Source organism: Megalobrama amblycephala, unplaced genomic scaffold (genome assembly GCF_018812025.1).
Source record: "Megalobrama amblycephala isolate DHTTF-2021 unplaced genomic scaffold, ASM1881202v1 scaffold493, whole genome shotgun sequence".
NCBI lineage: Eukaryota > Metazoa > Chordata > Actinopteri > Cypriniformes > Xenocyprididae > Megalobrama > Megalobrama amblycephala.
Window position 1 is genome coordinate 2 of NW_025953410.1, and position 15,060 is coordinate 15,061.

General features: G+C 37.4%; 2 protein-coding genes and 1 long non-coding RNA gene across 4 annotated transcripts; 1 reads left to right on the plus strand and 2 right to left on the minus strand.

Moving 5' to 3' along the window:
* The first annotated feature begins 455 nt into the window (after positions 1-455).
* Positions 456-3,651, plus strand: LOC125261816. Of its 2 annotated transcripts, none has more exons than XR_007183443.1 (3): positions 456-1,324; positions 1,685-2,183; positions 2,761-3,651. It is a non-coding gene; the product is annotated as an uncharacterized LOC125261816 (long non-coding RNA). The 2 variants fall into 2 exon arrangements; XR_007183444.1 differs by having other exon boundaries at positions 2,764-3,651.
* Positions 3,652-7,634: 3,983 nt separating this feature from the next.
* On the minus strand, positions 7,635-9,322 carry LOC125261817 (C-type lectin domain family 4 member M-like). The gene is made up of 5 exons (XM_048180364.1): positions 8,946-9,322; positions 8,565-8,852; positions 8,290-8,417; positions 8,088-8,185; positions 7,635-7,988 (listed from the first exon to the last, which is right to left on the minus strand). The coding sequence occupies exons 1-5, from the start codon at positions 8,965-8,967 to the stop codon at positions 7,859-7,861; spliced, it is 666 nt and encodes a 221-aa protein (XP_048036321.1). The 5' UTR covers positions 8,968-9,322; the 3' UTR covers positions 7,635-7,858.
* Positions 9,323-11,283: 1,961 nt separating this feature from the next.
* LOC125261814 (C-type lectin domain family 10 member A-like) lies at positions 11,284-13,951 on the minus strand. Its single transcript, XM_048180362.1, has 5 exons — positions 13,642-13,951; positions 13,274-13,553; positions 12,991-13,118; positions 11,980-12,086; positions 11,284-11,516 (listed from the first exon to the last, which is right to left on the minus strand). Exons 2-5 carry the CDS (start codon positions 13,305-13,307, stop codon positions 11,387-11,389), a joined length of 399 nt encoding a protein of 132 aa, XP_048036319.1. The 5' UTR covers positions 13,308-13,553; positions 13,642-13,951; the 3' UTR covers positions 11,284-11,386.
* Between the last annotated feature and the right edge of the window lie 1,109 nt (positions 13,952-15,060).

Sequence of the window (15,060 nt, forward strand, 5' to 3'; positions counted from 1 at the left end):
TTCTTTGTTGTAATCGGTGCATTAGCACTTCTACCATTCTACCTTTCCCCGCCCATCATCGACTAAAGAATCAGGCTTGATGGAGCGTGTTCGCGCTGCAGATCTCCGATCAAGGCCGCTCGTGTTTTCAGCGGGTCATTGTTGGAGCTGTTGTTTCTATATGTGTAGGTTGCTATTTTTCATAACAAATACTATGATAAAAAAAAGAAACTTTTTATGGCACATTGAAGTAGAAAATTCTGTCAAACTGATATGTTCACAGGTGCTTAAATAATATAAAACATAATATAAACCATGACGCAATGTCTGAAAGTAAGCAGCAGTCTTACGCAGACACAGGGTAGGTTTCGTTTTGTTTAAAATAAATAACGGAAAGAAGTTAGAGGTTTTACAAGCGATGAATATATATGTATATATGTACAACTCTGTTACATGTGCTAAATATATGGCAGTCTGCTGGCCATCGCGAGCAGCCGAGAAAAAGAAATCCCGGTGGCCCGGCTGATTTGCCACATTGCCCAGCTTGTTTGTATTTACCTACTTATTCATTATTACTTTATTAATACAACCTACTCTTGATCAGGGGGATGCATCCCAGTTTATTTTCAGTGGGATAGGCAGCAGATGGAGGGCAGCTCGAGCAGTAGCGCTTGCCAAGATCCTTCACATCAATATAGCATGAAAGATAAAAAGACCACCAAGTGAAAATATACAAATAAGCATCATTAAATTTTTTTTTTTTAGGTTTTTAGCTCTGGTTTGTAGTAGCCTACAATATTTCATAGCTACTTGTGCTGCAAATCAAGAGCACTGTATGATTTATTTCGGTTCATTGTTGTATGTTGGATTCCCGCAGTAATCATTTGGGTACGCCACAGGCATGGAAATAAATAATAATGAATAAGTCAATAAATAACTATAAACAAGATGGGCAATGTGCCAAATCAAAATAGGCCTATTTGAATTTATTCATTGAAATTAATAATTGAAAATAAACCATAGTGCTCTTTACTTGCAGCACCTGTCCTGAAGGAACCCAGCGCAGTATTAAAACAACTGCAGTGTCTGTTGTCATGTCACTCCAGCACAGTAGGTGGCGCTGTGAACCTAAAACTGTGTTTGTGTGCCATTAGCCGCCAGTAAACGTATAAAAGAAGAAGAAACGCAGACGAACATCAAATAGCAGAAAACAAAAAAAAAACAAAAAAATAAATAAATAAAATGGAACACCCAGTGTCAGCAGTTTTTACACATCCGCCCAAAGGATGGGGCTGGAGGTGGCCTTCGTTATTAAAGGCCCAAATGGACCGGAACACGTGCCCAGGTAACACATCTAGTGCTGAACTTTCTCAAGTGTGTGAGTTTCTCTCAACAGCTGCTGTTTCTGTAACCTGATGATCATCAATAAAGTGAATGTTGAACCTGTAGCACTAGTGTTGAGACTCCTGACTGCATTGACCAGTCAGTCGTGTTTGCTGTAGTGTTGGCATGACATATTGAGCCTCATTGTGCACAATGTGTAGATTTTAAATGCAGAAGACATGTCTTTTAAACTCCAGTGCAGGAGATTATTTTATAACCGTATATAATGTTTCAGTTTTTCTGTTTTTGATTAATTCTGTCCTTTTGAACTTTAATCTTCTGCTGTGCAAATTATTCATTTGAGTTTCTGATTCACTTTCAGATCTTCCCGCTGCCCGTCCTCCTCCTCCTTTTTTTTTCTTACGTTTTTAACTATTTAAGAATTATTTTTATCCATTTATCCCCATCCAAGATTTTGTTTCTCCTCACTGCCTGTCCTCCACCACTTTTTTTTATTTTATTTTTTAACATCTTTTATAATTATATTATGTGAGCTTCACATTTTTAACTATTTAAGAAAATTACTTTTATCCATTTGTATTTATTTTTTTTACCTCATTTTTATTGAAGATTTTGTCTTTTTTTTTTTTTTATTTTTTTTTTTTAAATTGGTTTTACAGTTTTTAATTTTTTAATCACCACTTTCTGTTTCCGATTCACTTTTTTCTTTCTTTTTTAACTCCGTTTTTTATATGGGCTTCACACTGGGAAATGGGCTATGCCTACACTACCCAGAATTCCTTGAGATGGTATAAAATGGAGAACAGGACACTTCTTAAGCACCTGCAATAAGCTCAATATATCTTCAGAGATAAAACAAGGTAGGTTTTGGAAATGAAGATATAATGCTGATATTAATGTAAACTCTAAAGAAAGAAAACTCTCGGTGTCTTTTAATCTAATGTGTGCCTGAGATATTTAAACAAAACATGGGAGCCATAAACAAACCTTTACCAAACAAACACAGGGCATCTAGAACAATTAGAGGAAACTACGCCATGTTTGTCGAGCACTTTTGAAGAGCCGTGCTCTAATTCAGATGAGTTCATCTCATCCCTGATCAAACTCACCCGAAGACCCTGATCCGCTGTTTCCGGTGTGTTTGATCAGGGTTGAGATGAACTCTGCAGGACCCAGTTTGTCCACGCCTGATCTAATGAGTGCTGAACTCATGAAAACAGTCATGGTGATATTCAACCATCACAAAAACTGTAATTCTACTCATTTCAGTCAAAAGTGCTCAAGACAAAGCAGCAGTTCTCCATTCATTTCTAGTTGAGTCTGGTGAGGTGTTTGATTCATTTAGAGCTGGAATGTTTGCATCTTCCTGAATTGATGTGGCAATGCAAAATTAAATCATTTCTTCATTTTGCTGTGAGCTGATTGTGTTTTCTTTAGCAGAGACTGACGAGACGTACCTGGACATTTGAACATGAGCATTGAGAGACATTTCTCCCGTCAGATCAACTTTGTGATGAAGATTCTGGGGCTGCAGATCAGGATCATTGAGGAGGACACGGGGGTGAATTTCAGGATCCATGAAGGACGAGATCATGGTAATGAAGCAGCACTACGGTCAGAGGACAGGACTGGACGTGGCACGCTCCAAGATAACACATCTAGTGACTAACTGAATGTTGAACCTGTAACAGTGTTGAGGCTCTTGACTGCAGTGTGTTCGCATGACCTCTCTAGTCTTTTAGTATTGATTAGATTCACTTGAGTTTCTTTCAGGTCTTCTGCTGTGCAAATGATTCACTTGATTTTCTGATTCTCTTTCAGATCTTCTGCTGTTCAAATGATTCACTTGAGTTTCTGATTCACTTTCAGATCTTCTGCTGTGCAAATGATTCACTTGAGTTTCTGATTCTCTTTCAGACCTTCTGCTGTTCAAATGATTCACTTGAGTTTCTGATTCTCTTTCAGATCTTCTCCTCGCTGCTTGTCCTCCTTCACCACCTTTTTCACTGTCACTGTTTTACAACTTGTATGTGGAGATTATTTTATTCTAATTTTAATTTAAGAATGACTTATTTTACTACTTGTTATTCTTTAAGTATTTATGTATTATGTCAGTTTAAGAAATGTTAGTGTTCCAGTTTTTGACTGTTTTAATGTGTTGTTGTTTTTTTTTTTTTTTTTTCTCTTCAACACTCGTGATTTGCTGCTTGTAAATAAAGCTCATCTTGGTTCTTGTTTCTCATCTCTGGTGTGATTCTTGTGTCCGTCGGCTCCGTTATCACTGAGTTACAGCATTATAAAAGTAACTAATTACCAGGGAAAGTAACTATTGCGTTTATTTATTTTTTTTTTAAATGGGTCAAATAACTTGCACACCCTTAATATTAAATAAATTTAAATCTAAGAATAAATTATTCTGGATCTGATTTCTTGGTAGCAAGAAAACATGGTTTCATATTTGTTTAAATACTCCTATGTTATGTTTTCAATTCATCTATTTGATTATGAAAAGTGAACAGCAAGAGTAAGATGCATCAAAGATGCGCAATATATCGGGAGGAATGGAGTGGGTCAGATATGATTTTGACCATTAAGTTTTGTTTTGTTAAGCCTTTCTTTAAAGTAAATTTCATTCAGTAAAAATTGTATCTTAATTTTAAACAATGTTTCATCAACCAATTGTCTGGATTTAATTAGAAGCAAATATAGCAAACAATAACCAAGACATGAGGCGCTGGCGCGATCACATGTGCGTGAACTGAAGCGCGTTTTATAGGTTGAACCGAGGCAGCTTGCCTCACAGACATGAGAAAAATATCCATAGAAAGCTTGAAATATCTACTATGCTATAGAGAAACTTAAACATGATCCAGACTGACGAACAAAATGAACAAAAGACTGATGAAAAGAGGGGAAAAACATCATCTTGCACCAACATTTATTAGAGAGCTTTTTAAACTGTTCATGTCCCACCCTTACTTTTATCACGTTTTATTGTAGCCTGTTAATTGTGGTCAATTTGGCTAACTTTTAGAATTTGTAATCTATTAAGGGGATATATTTTCACCATTACAAGACTTATATTACAAGTGTGACATGTTTCATAATAATAGTAATGGTAATAGTAATAGTTTTATCAATTTTAGAATGCACTGTATTCATTTGTTTTAAATGAAACGATGTTACTAATGAACAACAACACAAAACTCCTACAACTGAAACTACTGTTGTGACTGGGTAATAGTACACCACTTATTTTTTTAGGACTACCCTGTAGCTAATCATGTGCTGATTAGCATCTTTGAGAAAATATCTAAAATTGTCACTACTGAAACTTCACATGTAGTAAATTTCGGTTTTTGGGTGTTATTCCATAAAATGTAGTTTTTATGTGTACAACTGTTCAGAACTGTGCTAGCTAACCATGTGTTGCTGATTATCATCTCCAGTAGTTTGTGATCTATTAGTCTTGTAAGATCTGCTGGATGTGTTTCTGAAGCTCCATTCAGTCAATATTATTCAATATCAGTGTTTGAATGTTATTTCTCTCCATCAAACCCAAAGTTCGCGAACACCGAGATGCAGCAGAACTTCTAGATTAATTAATGAGTGAGTCATTGATCCAAACGATTCATTCGAACAGCCGATTGACTCCGGAACGAGTCATGATTGATTATGAGACACAGCTGATCCGAGTTGAGCGTTTCTCTTTCTTCAGTGAGGTTTGATCTCCTTATATAAGACGATCTGGAGGAGCTCCAGCTGGAGATGTGCTGTTTGTTGGTGTGTATATGTGTGAGCATGACAAGAAGAGGAGAAGTGGTAAGAATCAGAATATTTCTTCTGAATGTCATAATGTGCAGAAAGAAACATCAAATCCAGCTGTTGAGGCTCTGATACGGGCTAGAAGCTGAAGAGGATCCCTGATTTATTTCATCTGTTCATGTGTTTTCACTTCTGATCTGAACAAGACTCGTGTTTCGTCACAAAGATGCTATTGAAACTCCTTTCCATCTGTTTCTCGTGGCCTCATAACATAGCTGTAAAACTGACTTGATCATTTCAGTATATGTGAACAGACTGACTTGATCATTTCAGTAGATGTGAACAGAATCAGTTTCATTTTCTTCTGTTGCAGGAACTTCAAGCACTGTTTCATTCTTCTCTTTGTGTTTGTTGTTCTGAGTTTCAGCCTAAAAGTGTTTCGTGATTCGAAGACTTCCGATAGACCTCCTGGGGTTTAATAGAAATTAAGAAATTAAGACTTTTTTAATCTGGAGGATCTGCTGTGACTGACGTCTCTCTCCTTCTCCCTCATCTTTCTCTGTTAGATTCACAGCACGGGTCAGGATTGGCCAGGAGCTGAAGAAGAGAGGGCCGCTGCTGGAGAGGGTGAGAGAAGACTGAAAGCACAGAAAGAGTGTGATGACAGAGAGAGAAACTCTAGAGAGATGGAAACTGCTGTAGAGATGAGAATTAATCTGTAGAAGTCCAAGATCTGGCCGTGAAACAACCAAATGTGTCCTTTTAATATTAGAGCTGGAACACTTTCATTTGGTCACACTGGAGTTCAGCTTTATGCTTTTGTTTCAGGAGATGCTTCATATTCCGCTCTGGGAATGTGAGATTTCAATAAACACACTAATAGTGCTCAAACTACTCCAACTAGAAACCATATAAGTGTCTGGGAATGTTTTCCATTGATTATTACAGGAAAAACAGGCGAGACGCTCCGTGACACAAACCTGTAGCGACCCGTATGGATTTCTGTAGGAGGTTCTTCAGCCCCGTTTAATACAGAACTAGAGTCAGACGTTCAGTTACCACACGCTTTTATTCCCATAATGCTTCATTTTCTGTGTCACATGATCTAATCAAGAGTTTCTCTCTGTCCTAGACATCAAGCCAAGGACGGCCAGGGCTGCTCGACTGCCTCTTACCACAACCCCTCTCTGGCCTGCGCCGATACGCCAGCGCTCGTGGGGAGGAGCTCACAATAGAGTTTGTGGAGCAAACGGGGCCCCCCAACGCTCAGAGGCACGCACGCACACACACACACGCACACGCGCACACACACACACACACCCCTGATGTAGATCACGTGTCACACACCTGTCAGTCTCTCTTCTCACAGTCTCTCTGTCTTTCAGGTTCAGTTACCGAGTGAAGATGCCCCCCGCGCACCTTCCTCCCCATGAGTGCCTCGAGCAAACGGCAGGCCAGAGAGGAGGCAGCGAGAGCAGCCGTGGCTGTCCTGGTGGGCGAGGCTGAGAGGGAGATGAGAACACCACCCCCTCAGGTACACACACACAAACACAAACAATTATTTTCACTTGCACAAATGCTTCCAAATAAATTTAGGCTGCACAGAATAAATTTCAGGTACATGCACAACCAAAATGGTCACAATTTCAAGCCTTGCTATGAAACATGTTGTCAGGATCTGAAGCTGCAGTAATTATGAAAAAGTCATGACGTTGCTTTAAGTGAACCGCACTGCTCTGAAGTGTTCTGTTTTTGCAACTGTGGTCATGAACATGTGATATCCTGTTAAGATGATAAAAAGGCAACTTTTTTGATAACTTTTAATAATGTATTGAAAATCATTCAGATGGTGAATGTTGTTCTGTGTCTGTTCTGGGACTGTACTGCTCTGAGCTTCTATTCCTACACTTATGCTGTCGAGACTCAAAACCACTATGGTCAAAATGTCTCACAGCAACTTTGTGGCATATTTTAGCTGTAGGAAACTAGAACTGATCAAGTCTTGTAACAAATCCATTAAAAAGTAATGATTTAAATATTCAGCCTTTGAATGCTCTTTTTTTATATAATTACAAATGATATTACCAACATAACAAAAACTGTGAAGTTGAACTGAAAAAATTAACATGAATTTCACAATGTCATCTTGTGAGCTTTAGTGGAGTCAACAAATTTGTCTTTACACGTTAGCCAGACAAATTTTGTGCTACTTGATTGAGAAACTTATATATTATTGGTTAAAAGCAGACTGATGCTGTTAAGTGCTCAGATGTACACAGGTTTCAGTTCATGTCTGTGGAAATAAAGACTGAATATTCCCTAAATTTCTACCGTCTCCTCAGCATCATAGGAAATGCTTTTTGTTGTTTGTCAGATTTAAGCCGTTAGCTTAGATTTAAAATAAGTCTGTTGTTCCTAGTGTGAGGCTGCAGACTCTTGATCTGATGTGTGTTGGAGCTCATCGTTTGGTAGTTCTGCTTTTGGCATCAGTGGTATTGAGATATTGGAACTGTGTTTTTTTTTTTTTTTTTTTTTTTTTTTGTCGTTTTTTTTTATGTTGAGTACATATTAACATGACGAGAAGCTGCACACATGCAACAATAAAATATAACAGAAACACAAATTAATTTGCTTAATTTAATAATGATGATTTAATACAGTAGGACTTATAGCTTACAAAAAAGTACAACTATTATTTTTTTCCAAATACAAGTGTAACTATTTTTTTTTTTACCTGCTTTCTATTAGCCATCACATTACAGATTTTATTTTAAGGTGCTTTTTTTCTCTCACATATCCATTTAAAAACATTATCACATGGATAACCATACCACCCTAATGGATTCAGCACAGCACAGTTTTCCTCTTTGTCCATGTTGGGCTGTCCAGACGCCCAGAACCTGCATGTACAGATAAGCATTAGGTGTTCAGTGCTGCTTTCTGTGTGATATGATAATCATTTATATCATATTAATCAGTTCAGTTCAGTAATTTCTTACCCAGAGGTCAGTGTGCTGCCATCAACCCATTTCCATGTGCCCTCCACATCACTGTCATTTAGACCAATCCAGAATTCAGCATTAGTTTTAAAAGACTCCTAATAATAGAAGTGAAATCATTTCTGTAGTATGTCAGCTAACACACGTCTAATGTGAGTAAATGAATCATGAATCTGAATTAGTCAATCAATGTTTCACTCACTTGTTCCTCTCTGTTGTTTATGATGATCAGATCTGCTCCTCTGTTCAAACAGTCTTCTCTACTTTCAGCCCAGTTCTTCGTGTCAGAGGAAATGTAGTATAAACTGGATTGATTGCACTTCCATCCATCTAGTAACACAACCAGTTTAGTTATGAGTTGTTTGTTCTCGTCCACACTGAACTGAAACTTACTAATATCCGCATAAACCACATAAACACTGCATCTTTTTAATTAATGCTAAACATTTGTGTAGTTTAAGTGAAGTTCAAGATTACCCAAAAATTGTGCTAACAGTTGTTTTTTCTCCTCATTTAACTGGTTATTTTGATTAATCGTGTTGCTAATGTCTTTCTCCAATTTATCTTTCTCTTTTAACAAGCCTTGGATCTCATCACGTTCCTTGTTCCTTTGTTGGTTGTATTTGTCCTCACTGTTTTCATACTCATCAGTCTTTGTTCTGAGTTCGAGACCCAGCAATATGATCGCCTCGACCAGAAGAACGCACTGCAGCACCAAACACACTGTAGCTCTTTTGTATCTTCTGTTCCTCACAGAATCAATTCCTGAACACCACAGACATGAAGATAAATGTTTCTTAATTACTCACATGACTAAAATATGTGTGTTGATTGTTATAATCAAATAAATCTCAATACCTGTGCTGTTCCTCTTGCACATTTTCAGTCGTTTAGAGTCAGATTTTGTAAGTTGCTTGTGTGTGGAAAACACAGCTGTGTACTGATACTTTCAGAGTTCAACGCTAACTACACCACTGTGACCGCACTGAGCAGTCATATCCTGCTTATATAAAAAAAGGTTTTGCAGATAAACAGCAACGATTTATGTTAAAATATTTTTGTACAATACTAGTAAAAGTAGTCATGTTGTTAAGCCTTTTATATCAATGTAATAACATTTCTTACTTCTTGTAAGTGATTGAAGTTGATTATTTTCCTCTTAAGTGTGAAGTTTCCGCATTACTAGCCTCACCATAGAGAATTTAAGTAAAGAAGAAGAAAAAAAAAATAGCCACACCCCAATCTCACTTCATTTGTTGAGTTAAAGGATTAGTCCACTTTTAAATAAACTTTCAAGATGAGCATTTATGGTTAAAACTTGTATAATTTTCAATTTTTTTCAGAAAATGAGTGATGGTTTCACTAGATAAGACCCTTATTTCTCGTCTGGGATTGTGTAGAACAATTTGAAGCTGCAGTGAAACTAATTTTGACCTTCAACTGTTTGGTGCCCATTGAAGTCTACTATAAGGAGAATAATCCTGGAATGTTTTCATCAAAAACTTTAATTTCTTTTCGACTGAAGAAAGAAAGACATGAACATCTTGGATGACATGGGGGTGAGTAAATTATCAGGAAAAGTTTATTTAAAGATGGACTAAACTTTAACTCCCTGAGGTCCGAAAACGCACCGGCGCGTTTTGCAGGATTTGTTTCACATTGCAGCAAAACAGACATAAGTAATATATCAATTGAAACTATAGAATGTCTTCTTTTATTTGTGTACACTCAGAGTAAAAACACAATGTTGTGCTTTTTGTAAAATAAAGAAAACTAACATGATGCGTGATCTCTCGTCTCCCTCTGAACAAAGTCCAATCTGATAGTTCTCAGAAAATGAACTGTAACTTATGAATACTAATGACAAAAAAAATGACACTTATGTCTAAAGAAACGTTGAAATGTCAGGTTTTAAATCATGTAAGTCAAATCGAAAAACAAACATTCTGTGTTTATGTAATCTGTATGAAAAGAGAGCCATGTCAGAAGTCCGAGATTCAGCTCATTACCCGCTAATGCGGCCACGCCCACGGAGCCAGCGCTATTCAGACGCAAATTCAGAGGCAATACTTGTATGCATTGTCTCAATCGTGTATTTATTGTCTTGAAAAGTGTTTATTTGGATGTTAAAGCCATGGTTAGCGATCTCTAGAAGACATGCCGTTAGTTCCTAGTTCCTTTTCTTCTTTATATGAATTTGTGGCCTAAAGGTGTACAGAGCGCCCTCCGGCTGCAAGTATGAATTGAAAGTATCCAGCACTCATAGTGATGACAATAAATATTACTTCTCAGTATAGAAAATTGACATAGACATATGATAATCCATCAATATTTCTCCAAATGTGAATGCTTTTAAGCTAAAAGCCTATATGAAATGCCATAGAGGTAACATAATTGTTCAGACACTTTGCATCACAGAAATACATTATATTTTAAAGAATATAATAGAATACCATTATTTTAAATTGTAATAATACTTCACAGTACTGCTGTTTATGATGAGCTGAGACATTATTACAGAGGGGTTTTTTCACAGCCTACCTGGCTGAAAGGCCTCATTAATATGCAAGTCATTTCAGGTAATTATTATGTGATTCTTTTGTCTTCTCAGGTGTAAATGACCCATTATTCATGATGATTCACACCTCCACGCATACTGTGTTTCTTGACAAAAAGTGTCTTACAAAAACTAAATCAATATATTGTTTTATATGAAGGAGTAGGCAGCATAATTTTTACATAATTCTGAAGCAAAAACTCTAGTCTACAACCTCCAATACCCAGAAGTCTTGTGAACACAGATTTAATATACTTTTTTTGGCCTTATTTCAGTGACTTAAGTTTTTTGTTTTTTCAATAACCACGCATAAACATTATTCCTTCAAAAATACAAACATGTACATACATGTTCCTCACATATTATTGTAGCCTAGTTTGTGCTGAATACAGTGTAATGACACTTTTGTCATTTATATGTTTATGAACAACTGAAAAAAGCACAAATGTCAGGGCATGTCAAAACTTCTCCAAGCCCCAAATCAGCCTCAGACTCCAGAGGGTTAATCTATTGAAACACATTCAGTAATGTTAGTATTTGGACACTTCAGCTTTCACTGTGAATATGGTGGATGAGGAGCTGCACACATGAATCAGTAACAAAATATAATAGAATCATAAATAAATGTACTCAGTGTTTTAATGATAAAGATGATTTATTACATGGAAACTTGCAGAACTATGTTTCAGAACAAAAAGAGAAATGAGACAAATGTTGTAACAACCCTTTATAGCAATGTAAATTAAGATGTGTTCTTCTCACAGATCCATTTAAAAGTTTTTTTACATGAATAATCAGCAAACCCTGATGGCAGATTTATGGCACAATCCTTATCACCAGCGCTATCACTTGGTGCTCCATCCCTCCAGAACCTGCAACAGATCAGCATTAGATGTTCAGTGCTGCTTTCTGTGCGATATGATACTAACTGTGAGATAAAGTTTGTCAAGACTAACTTTAATTTTGTCTTAATGTTTAAAAGCATTTTAAAAGCTTGTTTTAATGGCTGTACAGTCACACAGATATACAGAATGACTGTAGGCAGTTGATCAAGTGGTTGTTGATTGCTATGGTGTTTTGGGTGGTTGTATATGGTTGCTACAGTGTACTTTATGATTGCAACGGTGTATCTGAAGTGTTCTGATCAGTTACCAAGGCATGCTATCTGGTTACTTAGGCATTTCCAGGAAGTTTGTACTTTGTTGCTATGGTGGTTTTGTATTGATAGGTTATAAAAGGGCTGAAATATATTGATAGATTGACAGACTAAGTCAGAACAGACTGTAGGTCTGTGCCGAGTTTGGTGGATGTAGTTTTACAGGAGTGATTTCTCACCCAGAGGTCATGTTGGTGCCATCAACCCATTTCCATGTGTTCTCCACATCACTGTCAGTCAGACCAATCCAGACATCAGTGCCACCTGGAACTTGTTTTAAATACTCCTAATGAATGAAGAAACATACTTAAAGCAGCAAAACTGTTATCTAAGTTGGCCGAATAATTAATACATTCATTCAAGAAATTCATTGCAAACAAAGATGTACAGTTCAGACAAATTTCACGTCGCTCACAGAATGTCCACAAAGGAAGGTGTTGTCAGACTTTGGTTATGTTCAGACTGCAGGCAAATGTAGCCCAAATCAGATCTTTTTGCTCACGTGACTCAGATCTGTTTTTGTCATGACAGTGTGAACAGCACAAACCACATGGAACCTGATCTTTTCAATTCCGACTTTCATATGTGGTACTAAATCTGGTACAGATCAGATGTTTTGCAGTGCGACCTCGGTTTGAACAGTCAAATCAGAATTCATGTGACTTTTACATCACTCTAGTCTAGAGCAACATTCGTCACAATTCTGAACTCATGGGAGTCACTTTCAAAGGGTTTTACATACACGACGTGGAAGGACAATGATGTGTCAGAACTCATAAGTATTACAGTGACAGCTCTATATACAAGCAAAACACGAGGACTCCTACCATAAATTTCTCTTTTATCTCTTTTATTGCATCCTCCTCTTTTTTTCACACTATAAATCACACTATAGCACACTAAAAATAAATAAGTGAAATCACTTGCTTTAATGTCCTCCATGTTTACTTCCATATGACAGCGTGCTGCGTGATCTTTTTTATCATTATTTTGCGCATGCGGGTCAGTCCAGGACCATGATCTGTTCACACTGGAATCTGATATTGGCCACATTTAAAACAACAATGTGAACAGCTCTCCAAATCATTGGATCTGAGCCATAAATCAGAATTGAGCATCCTTGGTGTGAACGTAGCCTTTGTTGCTCCAAACTTAGGTATGGTCACAAACAATCATTCTCTTTCACTCACTTGTTCCTCTCTGTTGTTTATGATGATCAGATCTGCTCCTCTCTCTGTACAGTATCTTCTGCTCTCAGTCCAGCTCTTCTTCTCAGTGGAGATGAAGTAAAGACTGGATTGATAGCAACTCCATCCATCTGTAAGAACAACCAGTACAACAATTAGCTCTTTATTTCCTTCCACACTGACTGACACAACTTATTTATAACAGGTAACCCAAAACATACATACTATATTCTTTAAATACTGAATAGTTGTGTAGTTTTAGTGTAATGTTGTTGTTTTTTTTTACCTATTTTATGTATCCGTTGCCTCAGTTCTTTCATCTCCTTCTGTAATGTCAATTTTTCTGTATTCAGGGTTTTATTATAATTTGATAAATTTGTAGTATTCTCTTTCAAGATTGTTTTACTTTTTCTTAACTCATTTATCTCTTCTGTGATGTTTTGGTACTTGATGTAAAACTCATCAACCGTTTTAGTGAGTTTGATGGCCAGCACTACTGCAGTCAGCAGAAGAACACAAACACACTGGAGCTGCTCTGGAGCTTCTGATCCTCACACAAACACTTCCTGTAAATTACAGATATGAAGAGAAATATTTCTCAAACACTCATTTGAATTGAATGTTATGTTGCTGTAATGAAATGAGTCTTAGTACCTGAGTGTTGAAGTGTTTGATATATGGCGGTGTCTGAGTTCTCTGTTTCTGTCCTGACGTCATGATTCTTTGTGTCTCTGTTGGCATCAGTGATCATCTCCTCACCATCTTCTCTGTCCAGTTCTTGTATCTCAGTGCTACTATTGCCATGAGTCCTCTTGTAGATTTTCGGTCTTTTGGAGTCCATTGTGTGAGTTGCTCGTGTGGACGCTGCTGTGCACTGATGCTTTTAGAAGCTGAACGTGAACTACACCACTGTGACCGCACTGAGCAGTCATTTCCTGTCTGCTTATATAAAAAATGTTTTGGTGAAGGATACAGATCAAAGTTGCTTTTTTCTTCTTTCTTTCCCCCTTCATCTTGTAAGTTAACCCTTCGATATTAATATAATTTAAACTTTTTACAACTTTCTCTACAATGTGAATTGTAGAACAATGTATCTTTATTAAACATAAAAATTAAATTACACTTAATGTTGTTGTACAGTGTAACGAATTAGCTTGGATTATGGGTGGAAAAAAAAAAAGATACTTCAGTAGAATGTCTTAAGCAGACCATCAAAATAATGTGTCACCCTTAATTGTGGTTAAAGACTGTTCTTCCATTGCATAAACTGGCTGCAATGCACGTGTATTCTTGCACAAGTTGGTCAGAAATGCAGAACAAAATTGATCTGATATTAGTGCATCTAAAAGTTAAAATATGCAACACTAAAGAAAGCTTCAAGAAAAGTTTTGAACTTTATTAATTCAATGAGGCTGACACAGAATGAAGTTAATTATGTGCAATCAGGCATTTGAATAAAAATAACACACCACAAAACTTAACATATAATATTAACAGAAAATCTTGACATCCACCCAGGCTCTCTTTGGGTCTGTTTATGTAATGATTCAATACTCGACATGGGATCCATTTTGCAAGCTTTATTAAAAGTAGTCGTCGTCGTACAGGCAGGGGTCAGAATCAGCAAACACAGCAACGTAGAACAGGCAGAAACGTGGTCAGAGACAGGCAGGGGGTCAGGGCAACAAGCAAGGTTCACAGTCCAGAGAGCAGGCGCAGGGTCGATGGGCAGGCAGCAAAGGGTCAGGAAACGTTAGGCAAACAAAGACAGTGACAGGTAATCCAACGGGGTAATAACGCTCAGTAGTGACAGCCGGGGCAAGATCAAGACTTCGCGGTGAAGTGGTGTGTGTGACAGTCCTTTATAGTCCTGGTTATGAGCTGCAGTTGGGTGTGGCGATTAGTGTGGTGTGCTAGGGTGGATGTGGCAACAGGTGATTGGTGTGACGTGAGCATGTGACAGACAGGGAGGATTGTGGGAAGTGTAGTCCGGGAACTGACAGGAGCAGGCGATGATCGTGACAGTTTACACCTGGTCACTTCATGCATTTTTACTGATCAAATGGCTTTCTG